Source organism: Eschrichtius robustus, chromosome 10, assembly GCF_028021215.1.
Source record: "Eschrichtius robustus isolate mEscRob2 chromosome 10, mEscRob2.pri, whole genome shotgun sequence".
NCBI lineage: Eukaryota > Metazoa > Chordata > Mammalia > Artiodactyla > Eschrichtiidae > Eschrichtius > Eschrichtius robustus.
Genome location: NC_090833.1, coordinates 82,952,828 through 82,966,648, shown reverse-complemented (window position 1 = coordinate 82,966,648; position 13,821 = coordinate 82,952,828). Strand labels below are relative to the sequence as shown.

The following is a 13,821-nucleotide window of genomic DNA, read 5'->3' as shown; positions in this document are numbered from 1 at the left end:
CCCAGCTAGTGAGTGCGTGAACGAGAAAGGAGGAGGGCTCTCCAGGCGAAAGCACTGCAGGCGCCATTATCCTCTGTTTCTCTAGTGCACCAACCTCGACGTCTTGCCTACTTCCTGGTTATTTGCGGCCTATAGGTAATTAGGGTTATTGGGGCTTGAGTATTATGGGTTCGGGCAGGGGTTTGGCCTCCCTAAAGGCTGCGCTGACTTTTTCCAAGTCTGGTTTTTCTTGGGCCCTTAGCGGCCTTACAGCCTGAAGGGAGGCGCCGGCGGGAGGCGGGGCTGTCGCCTCCTCCAACGCCTTGATTGACGCGGCCTTGGGCCAATCGCTTCGCCCTCGCGCCACCGCTGTAGCTAGGGCAGCCAATCGGGCCCGGCGGCGGGGTAGGAGAGCGCGGGGAGGGTGGTGGGGGCCTACGCTCGTTCTCTGTCTAGCTGTGAGCGGCTGAGGCGGCTCGGCAGCATAGGGACGGTAGCCTTGCCCGGTGAGGAATGGGGCTGGGCGAACGGCGCGTGGGGGCGAGGGCCGGAGACCAGTTTCTCCACTTGAGGGAGGCGGTTGGGGCTGCTTGGTGGTTGGCCTGTTCTGGGAGGGAACGTTGCCGGGTTTCCCCTCCCCCCACCTCCGCCATTTCCCTGAGCGTATATCTGCTGTCTGCGCTGCGGTACTGGAAGCTTCGGGAAGTCGCAAGGCTTGTGACGGTGGGATGAGCTGCAGTTTTGTAGTGTTGGAAACTAGGTTTTGTGGGAAGGAGGGGGGTCGGCGGGCGGGCCCCGAGGGCGGTAGAGAACGCCGCCGCTCTCTTTGTGTGGGGCCCGGCGCACTTGGGCGCTCCCGGCCTGGGCCCGGCGCGGGAGCGGGCGAGCTGGAAGGGTCGGGGTTGCCACCGTTGCTTTGTCTCTCCCGCGGTGGGGGGAGGGCGCGGGGGACGAGGTCTCGGGACCGCGTGGTGGGTGGGGGAGGGGGTCCGCGCTCGGCTCCGCCTAGTAGCACGTAGTCGCCATTACGCGGGCCGCCATTTCCTGTCGGATCCGGGTGAGGAGAGGTTGCGGCGCTGGTGCTCTCGCCTCGGGAGCTTTTTCAACTCCTGTTGCTGGGCCGTTGCCGATCCCGGTATCCCTGGCGTTGGAGAGAGAACGGCATGTTTGCGCTCGGCTGGACACGCATGTACTTAGCGATTTTCATGGTCTGAGAAACGGTGACTAAAGGACCTGAAGGATACTTGTTTATTTTCGTAAATAGAGCTTGCGGTCTTTAAACCACGTTAGCGTTTCAGTTGGTCATTGGAAGAGTGGAAGGCGTAAATATGGCCTTGATTTTTAGCTCTAAGCTGTTTAGCTCTTCCTGGGGGCCGCAGGTCGCCGCTTTTTGCCAGTCATGAGAGGCGAGCTAAAAGGCTGTTTGCAGTCCTGTCGCTAGTGTGGTGTTGGAGGTATAATTGTCAGGTTATATCGCTTTTAACGTAATGTAAAATACCTCGCTAGTGATGGTGTTGGTGTTCAGGGGTTCTGTTGGATACTAGTATTGGCAGTTTGGGTGTGCTCCTGTATCAGCTTTGCAGGTTTATCGCTCCAGTAGATTGACCTGACGGTTGGGTATGGCTTGAATTCGCTTTTGTATTTGTAAACTTTAAAGGTTTCAGAAGGTAGTTTTTCAAGTCACCAATGGAGAGAACCCCAAAAGCGGTTTAAAATCCCAATGTGAAAATAATTTTGTGTATCTTTTTATAAATTTATATTTTTCGGGAACAATAGTGAGACTCGTGGGTTTATTGATATGCCCTACATGTGTCTAGTTTTCTTTGTATTTATCATATAAGATAACTAATTGCTGTGGTGGGGCTTTGATCCAAAGGCTAAAAATGTGTTTTTCCTTTTACAAAAGCATCAGATACGGTCTTTTGGTTTGTGTTTTTGTGTTTGAAGGCAATCGTTTGGAAGTTTAAGACCCTAAAACAAAGAAGCAAGTTTTAGAAATAGGTCTTTTGTTCGTTGTGTTCAAATTGGCGTTGATTAGTATTCAGTAATAACCAAAAAAGCAAAACTGATTTGTGTTGGTTTTTATAGGCTACTGCAGCACTAGGGTGTCAGTTGGTCCCGCCCAGAACACTTCAGTTCTGCCCTGCGAGGATATATTTAATAACTGGTACGTTCTAGAAACAGTCATTACTTTCCGTTGTTTTTAACATTTAGCAAGATGCACAGCTTACTTTCCAATAAACCAATTGTACTAGCCTCTTTATTTTTCAACAGATTGGTGTGTCCCTTTAATACAAGAAAATGGAAACTGAACAGCCAGAGGAAACCTTTCCCAACACCGAAACCAATGGCGAATTTGGTGAGAAGACATTTTATTTTAACAATTTCATTTTTTTTTGTTTTGTTAATTTCATTATTACTTTGTTTAATTTGAGATCCCTGTCAGTTACATTTGAGCGTTTATTTATGAACCAGAAGTAACTCATTTGCATAGGTAACTGTAAAGTGATTAAAAGAAAGCCAGTAAATGTAAAACTAATTTTTTTCTTGCATTTTGAAGTTTCTTATCCTTTGAAGTGTTGTCACAATATCTTGTTTGGAAAACCATTTGTAACGGAGTGCTTAAATTCATGCTTAAAAGTCCAAGAACCAGTGCCTTTGGCCTTTTTAAAACATACTTAAGATTAGCAACAAATCCCTTTAAACAGTGGAGTTAAAGTTTCTCTAATCTGTAGGTTAAAACTGAAATGTAATTAAACATAACTTTTCTTGAAGATGCTGGTGCTTTCTGAAATCTGAACTGTTAATTTTTAGGTAAGCGCCCTGCTGAAGATATGGAAGAGGAACAAGCTTTTAAAAGATCTAGAAACACTGATGAGATGGTTGAATTACGCATTCTGCTTCAGAGCAAGGTATAAATTTTATTCTTGAAACTTTGAAAGTGGTTCTTAAGTAGGAATTAAGAAAAGTTCTGATTGAGCCTTCTGGGAAGCTTGCAAAACCTTACAGGCTGCAGAATATAAAAGATTTGTGTGGCTTTTCCTAAACAGACTTTTTAGGCTATGGTAATTGTGTTATTTTGCCAGCAATTAAAAAGAAAGCCCTGAACATAGTGAGCCTACTACAGGGCTGAACTAGGAGATGGGTGTGGATGATCCTTAAAGCATTAACGGATTAAAGATTGTGTCTGATTACATTGTGAGTTCATTAGGAAACATCCTGGTTGGCAGCTTACCCGACTGATAATACACCTCACAATGTGAAAGTACCTACTAGCGTTTAAATTATTTAATTGGCTTGCAGAAAGGCATTGTAAAGTTAGTGCTATTGCTTAAGTTTTAGACTCGGTATATTTCTGGCATTCTCAGTATTTCAAAGCTCTGCCTTGGTGTTTAGTCCCCAAAGCACATAGACTCTTTAATTTTTGGTAACCTGATGGTCTTGATATCCCCAAATAGATTTTCATCTCTATAACCAAAAAAGAGGTTAGACATGTGTTTGTTTTTGGCTAAAAGCTTAAGAGCGTAGGAAGACACATTAATTCTAGGAAAAGACAAAATAAGTTTCTTTTTATTTTCTCCAGAATGCTGGGGCAGTGATTGGAAAAGGAGGCAAGAATATTAAGGCTCTCCGTACAGACGTAAGTATTAAAGAGTTTAAACTACTACACAGGAAGCTTCAGTTTATGTGTTTGTAGGATTAAAGAATTGCATCATAGAAATCATTTAATAGTCTAGATTCAAGCCTTTTATAATAATTGGTTACATAGATGATTTTCAAGGTTTGACATTCCTGATTTAACAAAGCCCATATTGAGTTGGGGGGGTTCTATATTAAACCACCTCACTTTCTAATAACTTTACACCAAATTATTCACTTCAAGCAAGATAACATCTTAATTAGAAATAACAATATAAAATTCCTTAATTGTACCATTTCCTGTGTATGAATCAAGTACAGTATTACTGAAAACCATTGCAGGTGGCTGATTAAACTCCAAAATTTTTATTCCTTTTTTTTTTTTCCAATTTGCCCATCTGTTCTTTAACAGCTTGCACATGGAGCACAAAGAAATAAAGGTTGCATGATTAAGATACGGGTAAAGAATAGAGTAGGCACTTAATCTTACAACTGGGAAGCTGTTTGTCAATGCCAATGATTTGTTTGAGTCTTCATATTTTATAGTGGGTTGACTCTTGTGATTAGACACATTAAATGTTGGTATCACCAGAAGTGAGCATATTTATAGGACTTGGGTACACCAAATTTCCTAAATTTTTTTTCTCATGTACACACTCTTGATGTTTCCTTGCTAAAGTTGAGGCAAATAATAACTGTGTTGAATACTTATTTGGTATTTTTTCATTTCTCTCTTGGTCACAGATCTTTGTATGTTCCTCTTGATTACTGTAAACTGAACTTGAAAATTTGTTTAAATTTTACAAACTTGCCTGTTAGGATCTAGGAGTGCGTTTTTAAATCTCCGGGAAACCAAACAGTCTTTTAAGAGTTAGGGTTTTTGATGGTGTGGGAATTTTTGTTTTGTCTTTTATAAACCTCTTTCCTTTTAATCCAGATGTTCTGTATAATTATCTGGGTTAATAATTTCCCCATTTCCTCAAGAATTCGAGTCATGACAGGTTTTGTGTCTACCCTCATGAGCCAGCCTGCTACTGAAACATTGTTTGTTTAAAAAAAAAAAGTACCATCATTAAAGGTCCTTAAATGTTAAGCCACAGTCAGATATAGAGAAGTCCATTATTGTGTTAGTCTTCAGAACAACTTAAGCTTGTTTCATTAATTGAGAGTATGAGTATAGTTTGTATTAAATTAAAATTTATTGCTTTTCCCCCTTTTCCCTCTCCTTGTTTTTTTGGCCATATATCTCCGTTGCCCATGTACTGGATCGACTTACCCCTGCGTTGCCCACCATGACGTTGGCCCATCCGCCCCTGAACGCCCATGTGAAAACCCTGGTTGGCTATGCCCAAAAATGTGCTCGTTGCCAAACGGGTACCATACTTGACAACTTCTGATTGAATGCCCATGCCCAATGCCAACATCCACGAACGCCAATGACCAATGCAGTACAATGCCAGTGTTTCAGTCCCAGACAGCAGTGGCCCCGAGCGGTATGTCCCAACAGTTTATGCCTCACTGCCTGATTAGAAAGAGAGAAATGTATTTTATTACCTGCCTTTTATATAATTAAATAGTATCCCCTTTAGACGGTGTATTGTTTTTCAAGTTTCTGTCTTATTTTCCCCATTAAGTCTTTTTGTCACTGAACTTTTACCGTGAGTTGCCCACCCAAACGATCCACTAATTTTATTTCGATGGAAGGAGCACAGCTTCAAGTGTTGCATATTTGCTGCATTGTAAATCAAATTGTTACCGAAATAGTCTCTCGCTCTGTCTTTGTGGCCCACCTTGCTTCCCAACATTGCCTGTTCATAATTTTTTCTGATGAAATGCTAACTCTGGTTCACTTTCCTTCACTTCTCATTTGTGTTGTCTTTGTTTTTGTCTCGCATTTGTATTTGTTTTCTTGCAGAGCCCATTAGTGATCTAATTTCTAACTGGTATCCATAACCTTACTCCAAATATAATGTTCACCACTTGCATATTCCCCCACTTTGCCTAAGAGAAGGTGTGCCAGTTTTACCAATGTAACAGTGAGGGTATCCTTAATTAACTTAGTGGTGGCGGGGAACATAAGTATTCAACTCTGCTTCAGTTCTGGTCAGTTTATTGCCCACTTAATCTGAGCCCTTCCAAGAGCCCATTCTCTGTCTCTCTGCAAGTCTCCTAATAATGTTACCATGTTTGTATTGGGCATAAAACAAAATGCATGTGAAAATGTATAAATAGGCTACTTTAAATGGGGAGGATTAAATAATTGTATGTTCTTCTCTGTAAAAGTTGTTTGACTACTGGTGATGACCACAAAACTCATTTTTCTTTTCCACCTTTTTTTGTACTATCTGATATTTGTGATGTTTGACAGCATATTGAGTATCAGTGCTGACATTGAAACAATTGGAGAAATTCTGAAGAAAATCATCCCTACCTTGGAAGAGGTAGGCTCATTTTTAAAATGTATTTGGCAGTTGGGGGGTGCTTAAAGGATGTTTTAATGAGGCAAAATTTGGGAGGCGGAGAGACATTGGCTATAACGGTTTTGTAGCAGCAATGTGTTGTTACACTCTGCCACTTAATGTGCAGGGTTATTAACCGACATTACTTGTTTGGAAATGTAGTCTAGCCACTGGAGTAGATAGGAACTACCTGTGGCCATGCACTTTCATGAGGTTTAGCGTATATTTTATGGGCTTTAGTTTTAGAGGAGGTTCTGAGTTAGAGTATTGATTGTGGGACTGTGTCAGAAAGGACTGTGTTTGATCTAGTTCAAGGATTTTTAAATTTTATGTAATCATTTATTGACTAGGTGTACAGAGAAAAGCAATGTATGTTGATTCTTAATGTAGATAAGCAGTTTCTTGTTATTTAACGATATAGATGTGAAATATGTTGTAGTAGCTTTACCAATATATGCGACAATAGCCTGATCACACTAGACACTTAACCTATTACTCTTATTTTTCTACTTTCAGGGCCTGCAGTTGCCATCACCCACTGCAACCAGCCAGCTCCCGCTCGAATCTGATGCTGTGGAATGCTTAAATGTATGTCATAGTGCCATTGAACCCCACTGAAGTATGGAGCCTGGCCCATAGGATCAATTTTATTTTCAACATAGCGTACTTTTCCCGTCTCTATAGAAAAAAGGCTTAAAAACATGATAAATGAATGGTCTTACAACTCACTGTTGACCCTGCTCCATGCTGCAGTGGGAATTAACTACATTTGCAAAGTGCTTTGCAGTCATTTTTCTTATGGTGTTATTTGAATGTTAATAATAATTTTGTGGTAACAGCGACATGCTAAATGGCTGCAGTGTGGGTATGGTGTTGCAGGACCTGAAAATAAAATAGTTTTTTAAGGTGGTGCAGAATGTCCTTTTTGGGCCTGGCTATTGAGGATAATAAGCACATAACTGGTAAAGTTATTGAAATATAAATTCAGGTTGCTGACTGCAACAGTATATTGGTATGCTTATAGCAGATAAGTGTGTATTCTTGGGGAATCCTTGATTTGGGACTAAAATTTTATAACTCTCCCTCCGCAGTACCAACACTATAAAGGAAGCGACTTTGACTGCGAGTTGAGACTGTTGATTCATCAGAGTCTGGCAGGAGGAATTATTGGGGTCAAAGGTGCTAAAATCAAAGAACTTCGAGAGGTAAAGTGATAGTTCTGTTCTCTCCTCCTGCCGTATTACTAGAAAATAGCTTTAGAAAATAGCTTTTTATGTGGACTTGGTTCCGTGGGCTTCTCTCATTCCCCTTTTTGAGTTTCCTCCCTTAAGTTTATCTAGTTTGCTAATGAAAATAAAACAGAAAGGCCTGGCCATGCTAGACAAGTTATTTTGCCAAAAATTTATCATGCAAAGTCCTAGTGTTACTAACAAGCTTTTTATATGGGGGAAAATTTTACTGAAATACAAATTAAATATGTCTAAACCTGGAAATTTTTTTGTACTGCATTTCCTTTTTTCTGATTGATTAATGCTTTTTTTGTAAACCTATTACAGAACACTCAGACAACAATCAAGCTTTTCCAGGAATGTTGTCCTCAATCCACTGACAGAGTCGTTCTTATTGGAGGAAAACCTGATAGGGTTGTAGAGTGCATAAAGATCATCCTTGATCTTATATCAGAGGTACCTTCAGAACTCTTTATTTTACTTGCGTTTAATTTTGTAAAACAGATGTCTTGTTCAAAAGTACTTTGAGAATGTTTAGATAAATGGCTTTTCCTTTTCCTTTTCCTTCACCTAACAATTTTCTGTCACCCTGCTTTTAGCTATCACTTTAACTTAGAAATACTTTGGGAGAATCTGGAGAGTTGTCTTTACATTGTTGGTGAGGTTTTTAATAGCTTTTGGTCTTTCAAAAGAAGTTCCTATGGTTCCGCTATAGTACTACACTGCATACCCAGGATACTGATCCCCTCAGCCCTTGGGGTGGTCACTTCTTCATAATCCCCATTGTGCAATGTGAAAGGAGTTTGTAGTCTGTTACTTAAGCTCTAAGGGTAAAATTAAGCTGTTAATCCTTACCTCGCAAGCAGTAAAACTCAATTTTTTTTTTGTTTGAAACTCACCAGAAATGCGTTTTTTAAATCCTTCCTATCTTTGCATATATCCCTATCCCTATCTCGAGTACCTCCCAGGATAAATACAAAGGGCTTGAAATGTTCTGTTTGTTAAAAGAATGGTTGGTGTGAACTAAGGCTTTTTCCTTAGTCTGTAAAGTTGCTATGTTTTTGTTTCAGTCTCCCATCAAAGGACGTGCTCAGCCTTATGATCCCAATTTTTACGATGAAACCTATGATTATGGTGGTTTTACAATGATGTTTGATGACCGCCGTGGACGTCCTGTGGGATTTCCCATGCGGGGAAGAGGTGGTTTTGACAGAATGCCTCCTGGTCGGGGTGGGCGTCCCATGCCTCCATCCAGAAGAGATTATGATGATATGAGCCCTCGTCGAGGACCTCCTCCACCTCCTCCTGGACGAGGTGGCCGGGGTGGTAGCAGAGCTCGGAATCTTCCTCTTCCTCCACCACCACCACCTAGAGGGGGGTAAGTTTCTTTCATCCACACATTAATGTACAAGAAGCTACACTTTATGGGTAGAGGGGGTAGGTTTTTATTTGATAGTGTGACCAGCTGAGATTACAACAAGTACTATGCTTGCAGAGATCTAATGGCCTATGACAGAAGAGGAAGACCTGGAGACCGTTATGATGGCATGGTAAGAACTTTGATATTTCTTCAGTGTATTTATGAGTGCTAAAAGGGGTCTCCAGATAGCTAATGTTTTGTTCAAGATTATTAACAGGAGTTTTGTCTTACAAACGAGCTTTTGTAGATAGCCACTTAAATCATTGTTTCGGGTGTTTGCTGGGATATTTAAGACTTGTTGCATCTTTTTTTCCCCCAAAATACATGATTACTGCCAGTTTATATAGAGATGTGAGATAGTAATTGGTCATATAAAAATGATGGCTCAGACAAATATAGTGCAGGTTCATGTTAATAGTTTTATCTCTAACACAGGTTGGTTTCAGTGCTGATGAAACCTGGGACTCTGCCATAGATACATGGAGCCCATCAGAGTGGCAGATGGCTTATGAACCACAGGTTGAGTATCATGGGTGTTTATTATTCATGTCACTGATAATTTTAAGATTCTCGTTTACTCATCGATAAGTGTTTTATTTCCCCCCATATAACATTTTTGTTTCTTGGGATGCTGTGTACCTGAATGGTTTCTTCCCCTGAGGATTGTCTTTGAAATTTACTTACTAGGGAAGATATGGGAGGACTTTGGTTTCCTAAACTCGGGGGGATTTAATGTTAAAATACCTGAAGTTTTGAAGGCGAAGTAATTTTCTATTTTTTTCTGTTCTGTTTTTAGGGTGGCTCTGGATATGGTAAGTTTTCTTCTTTGTGAAATCAAATATTATTTCATGCTTTGTAAATGAACTTAATACTCATTATTTAAATCAGATTATTCCTACGCAGGGGGTCGTGGCTCATATGGTGATCTTGGTGGACCTATTATTACTACACAAGTAACTATTCCCAAAGATGTAAGTATCTTTAATATGACAAGGGACATTTAATGAGTCATTATAAGTTCCTGGCTTTTAATAAAAGGTTTTAACAAAAATATTCCATTTTAGGATTAAAATTGTGTTTCAAGGACTTCAGCTGAGGTGTCATTCTCCAGTTTAAGCCTTGTCAAAAGATGTTCAGTACCATTAAAAAGCAGTTAGGAGGGTTCTGAGCCCCTGGTTCATTTATTAAAGGAAATGTCAATGGGTGATGTAACTACATTGTAATTCAAACCTTGACTAGTGGGGGGCATTAAATTAGCACAGCATAGTCAATAAGTTGTACAAAGTAAATACTCTTGATGGTCACTGAACATACAGGATAATACTTTGAAAGTACATAATAAACACTTGTTTTTAAAATTCTTTTCAGCTGGCTGGATCTATTATTGGCAAAGGTGGTCAGCGGATTAAACAAATCCGTCATGAGTCAGGAGCGTCGATCAAAATTGATGAGCCTTTAGAAGGGTCTGAAGACCGGATCATTACCATTACAGGAACACAGGACCAGATACAGAATGCACAGTACTTGCTGCAGAACAGGTCAGTTTGTTTAGCTTTATGTTAGCCTAAACATACTAAAACCTTAAAAAGCTTCTCTTCTCAACTGATTTTTCTTTTTAGAAGCCATGGTGTCTCAACCTTTTGGGGACCTAACTTCTAAACATTCTAATAGCTTTGCTTTAATTTTCATCTGCTTTCTTACTAAAAAAAGAAGACATTCAATACTAATCTTGCTGGAAGAAGCCTTAACCAAGCAAACTTCTCATTTCTCTGGTGAAAACTGCTGCCAAAACCACTTGTTATAAATTATACAGAGCCTGTAGAAAATATAGAAGATTCAGTGGATGTTGGTCTAGTTCTGTGTGGAAGACTAGTGATTTTGTTGTTTTTAGATAACTAAATCGACAACAAATCACAGTCTGCCATATGGCACAGGCCATGCCTCTACAGGACAAATGATTGGTGCTGTAAAATGCAGCATTTCACACCTTAACTGACATTTCTTTGTCTTTTCTACCAAATATTAACAACTTTTGATTTTCTTAATTCTGCTCCACTAATGTCTGATTTACTGTTAATCTTTTTTCTTGGGTTTTACATTGCTCTAATTTGTAATTGCTAATGTTTTAATTCTTATCTCTGTGTAATGGACATGTTTATCATTTTAATTTAGCATTGAAATTGTCTTAATGTTGATTAAGATGTTACGAACAAAAATTCTAATTCGTACTTTTTTTTCTTTTCTTTTATAGTGTGAAGCAGTATGCAGATGTTGAAGGATTCTAATGCAAGATATTTTTTCTTTTTTATAGTGTGAAGCAGTATTCTGGAAAGTTTTTCTAAGACTAGTGAAGAACTGAAGGAGTCCTGCATCTTTTTTTTTTTATCTGCTTCTGTTTAAAAAGCCAACATTCCTCTGCTTCATAGGTGTTCTGCATTTGAGGTGTAGTGAAATCTTTGCTGTTCACCAGATGTAATGTTTTAGTTCCTTACAAACGGGTGGGGGGTGGGGGAGGGTGTGCAAAAACTAACATTGAAATTTTGAAACAGCAGCAGAGTGAGTGAATTTTAATTTTTGTTCATTGTTGGTGGTTTAAAAAAAAAATCCCCCCATGTAATTATTGTGAACACTTTACTTTGTGATCACTGTAACATTTGGGGGGGTGGGACAGGGAGGAAAAGTAACAATAGTCCATATGTCCCTGGCATCTATTCAGAGCAGTGTGCAGAATGTAATGCTCTTTTGTAAGAAACGTTTTATGATTTTTAAAATAAATTTAGTGAACCTATTTTTGGTGGTCATTTTTTTTTTAAGACGGTCATTTTTCAAATGGCTGAATTCCCCCCAACCTGCCCCCAAACTAAACACTAAGTTTAATTTTCAGTCCTCTGTTGGATATAAATAAATGCATCTCTTCTTGGACTTAGGCGAAATATCTTAACACATTCAGTTCTGGTGATTTCTTAAGTGATTTGAAAGTCCATTGCTTGGGAGGAAATTCCACCACACATTCATGCTTATAATAAGCTGGGGATTTTTGTTTGTTTTTGCAAATGCTTGCCCCTACTTTGCAACGATTTTCTGTTTGTAATTGTGAAGAACCAAGGTGGGGAGCAATACAACAGATGGAGTAGTTGGTATAAGTATATACCAGAAGCTTAATGGCAGCAAGTTTTATTAATCAGAATAATACTTGGTTATGGAAGTGACTGATGCTAAATAAATTGATTATTTTTTATTAGATAATTTCTCACCTATAGACTAAACTGTCAGCTTGGTAGTGTCTATTAGTTAAACTTTGTAAAATATATATATATATATTCTTGTTTTTCCATTGTATGCAAATTGAAAGAAAAAGATGTACCATTTCTCTGTTGTATGTTGGATTATGTAGGAAATGTTTGTGAACAATTCAAAAAAGATGAAAAAAGTTCCTGTGGATGTTTTGTGTAGTATCTTGGCATTTGTATTGATAGTTAAAAGTTCACTTCCAAATAAAACTCCCAAAATGCTAGATTTGATGTGTGCCCAATTCGAACAAAGGTTGATTGACACCTGTAAAATTTGTTAAAACATTCCTCTCGTAAGGAAATACAATAATCTTAAATTATGTATTTTTCGTGTGAAGTGTTTTTCTAGCATTTATAAATCAGATATGATAGGGGTGTTAAGTTAAAAATTACAGTAGTTGGGCTCTTAGTTTTAAAGGGAAGTCCAGCATAGTGAGAGCTGAGTCATTCCAATTCTACAAGTCCTCGTATTCTCACATTACCTGTGAGCTGCTTTGAGTTTCTTAGGTTTAACTTTAAAATAGTTCCAGTTTGTTGTGAGAGTGTTTATAGATAAATGTAAACTATTTTTTTCTGGTTCTTGGCTCGTAAATCCTTAAAATGCTACCTGTTAACTTCCAACTGTCCAGAAAGCCTGAGAACAACTCAGCAATTACATGGAAGAGAATTCATGGATGCAATTTTGTTTAACTTTAGAAAAGAGACTTGTGTATGATAGAAGAACGTGAAGTGAACAGAATTTTCTGAACTATGTATGACTAGTGCACGCAAAGGTGTTTAACATTTCAGTGATACCCCTTTTAGTTTAGGGAGGGAGCTGGGGTGTTCTCTTGATAAGTGACAGTGATATCACAGCATCACTTAAAATGCTGTCTGTGATAAGGTTTCCCCAAAGGTGAAATTAGTCTGAATTGCCACTTGGGTGTTAGTTTCCCTCTTGGGTATTTTAAGTATGGGTAAGTTTGGGTTGCATAGTGTCAGTATAGTGTACTCATGCTGAAATGTGCCCCTCCCCTAGAGAAAAACTGTTGGTAATGACATTTTAGTCAAATTGTTACTTCTGTTGGAGGAAAGTATCCCTGGAGAGAACACTGGCTTTCAAAGTTTTCGTTTGTCATTCAAAAATTAGTTGTGTAGGGACTTCCCTGGGGGTCCAGTGGTTAAGACTCCCCATTCCAATGCAGGAGGTGCGGGTTCCATCCCTGGTCGGGGAGCTGGGATCCCACATGCCCTGCAGCCAGAGAACCAAAAAGCAAAAGCATTATTGTAACAAGTTCAATAAAGACTTTAAAATGGTCCACATCAAAAAAAAATCTTTAAAAAATTAGTTACGTAACTAGACTCTTGGCTGAAAGTTTTTATTTTTGCCTTTTAAAAATCAGACCTTGAAGCAAGGTACTAAAAAAAAAACTATCTGACGTTGGTAAATTGGGGATACAACTTTGGAGGGAGGGGCCTTTTTCATTTCCACTCTTATTACCTGGTAAATGGTGTCTGAACATAGGCTGGCAATTTGAGAAAATTCTTTGAAGTAAGCTTAAAATTCACTGAACAAATGGAATTTTGAACCTATTTTGTAAAAAGTAAATACTAGGCTGATTTATTGAAGTTTTAAAAGTTTAAATGTAGTTTCAAAAATGTTTTTAGCTTAACTTTTTGAAAATCAACTGATAGGCAAACGATGTAGGAAACCAGATTGCACCAAAGTGTTTTCAGGAGCGAGGAAAGGAATTTAAATCTCTTCTCTACTATTCAAATGTTAATAGTTTGCATAATGAAACTGATAATAAAGTACTTGAATTTTA

The 13,821-nt window shown here is 39.0% G+C and overlaps 1 protein-coding gene across 8 annotated transcripts; it reads left to right on the top strand.

The window, feature by feature from the left end:
• The first annotated feature begins 8 nt into the window (after window positions 1–8).
• Window positions 9–13,821, top strand: HNRNPK (heterogeneous nuclear ribonucleoprotein K). Of its 8 annotated transcripts, none has more exons than XM_068553771.1 (17): window positions 9–135; window positions 2,068–2,146; window positions 2,254–2,338; window positions 2,794–2,891; window positions 3,563–3,619; window positions 5,068–5,111; window positions 5,987–6,059; window positions 6,594–6,665; window positions 7,169–7,282; window positions 7,634–7,762; window positions 8,377–8,684; window positions 8,802–8,856; window positions 9,162–9,245; window positions 9,523–9,538; window positions 9,615–9,697; window positions 10,095–10,264; window positions 11,038–13,821. In XM_068553771.1, the coding sequence occupies exons 3-17, from the start codon at window positions 2,281–2,283 to the stop codon at window positions 11,066–11,068; spliced, it is 1,392 nt and encodes a 463-aa protein (XP_068409872.1). In that variant the 5' UTR covers window positions 9–135; window positions 2,068–2,146; window positions 2,254–2,280; the 3' UTR covers window positions 11,069–13,821. The 8 variants fall into 8 exon arrangements, with proteins under 8 accessions (XP_068409872.1, XP_068409866.1, XP_068409869.1 ...); XM_068553765.1 differs by having other exon boundaries at window positions 10,978–13,821; XM_068553766.1 differs by lacking the exon at window positions 9–135 and adding an exon at window positions 381–485 and having other exon boundaries at window positions 10,978–13,821.

Coding starts and splice junctions, on each gene's coding strand:
- HNRNPK (XM_068553768.1), top strand. CDS start 2,281: ATGGAAACTGAACAGCCAGAGGAAACCTTTCCCAACACCGAAACCAAT. Junction 2,339..2,793: donor CGAAACCAATGGCGAATTTG/GTGAGAAGACAT, acceptor GTTAATTTTTAG/GTAAGCGCCCTGCTGAAGAT. Junction 7,763..8,376: donor TCCTTGATCTTATATCAGAG/GTACCTTCAGAA, acceptor TTTTTGTTTCAG/TCTCCCATCAAAGGACGTGC.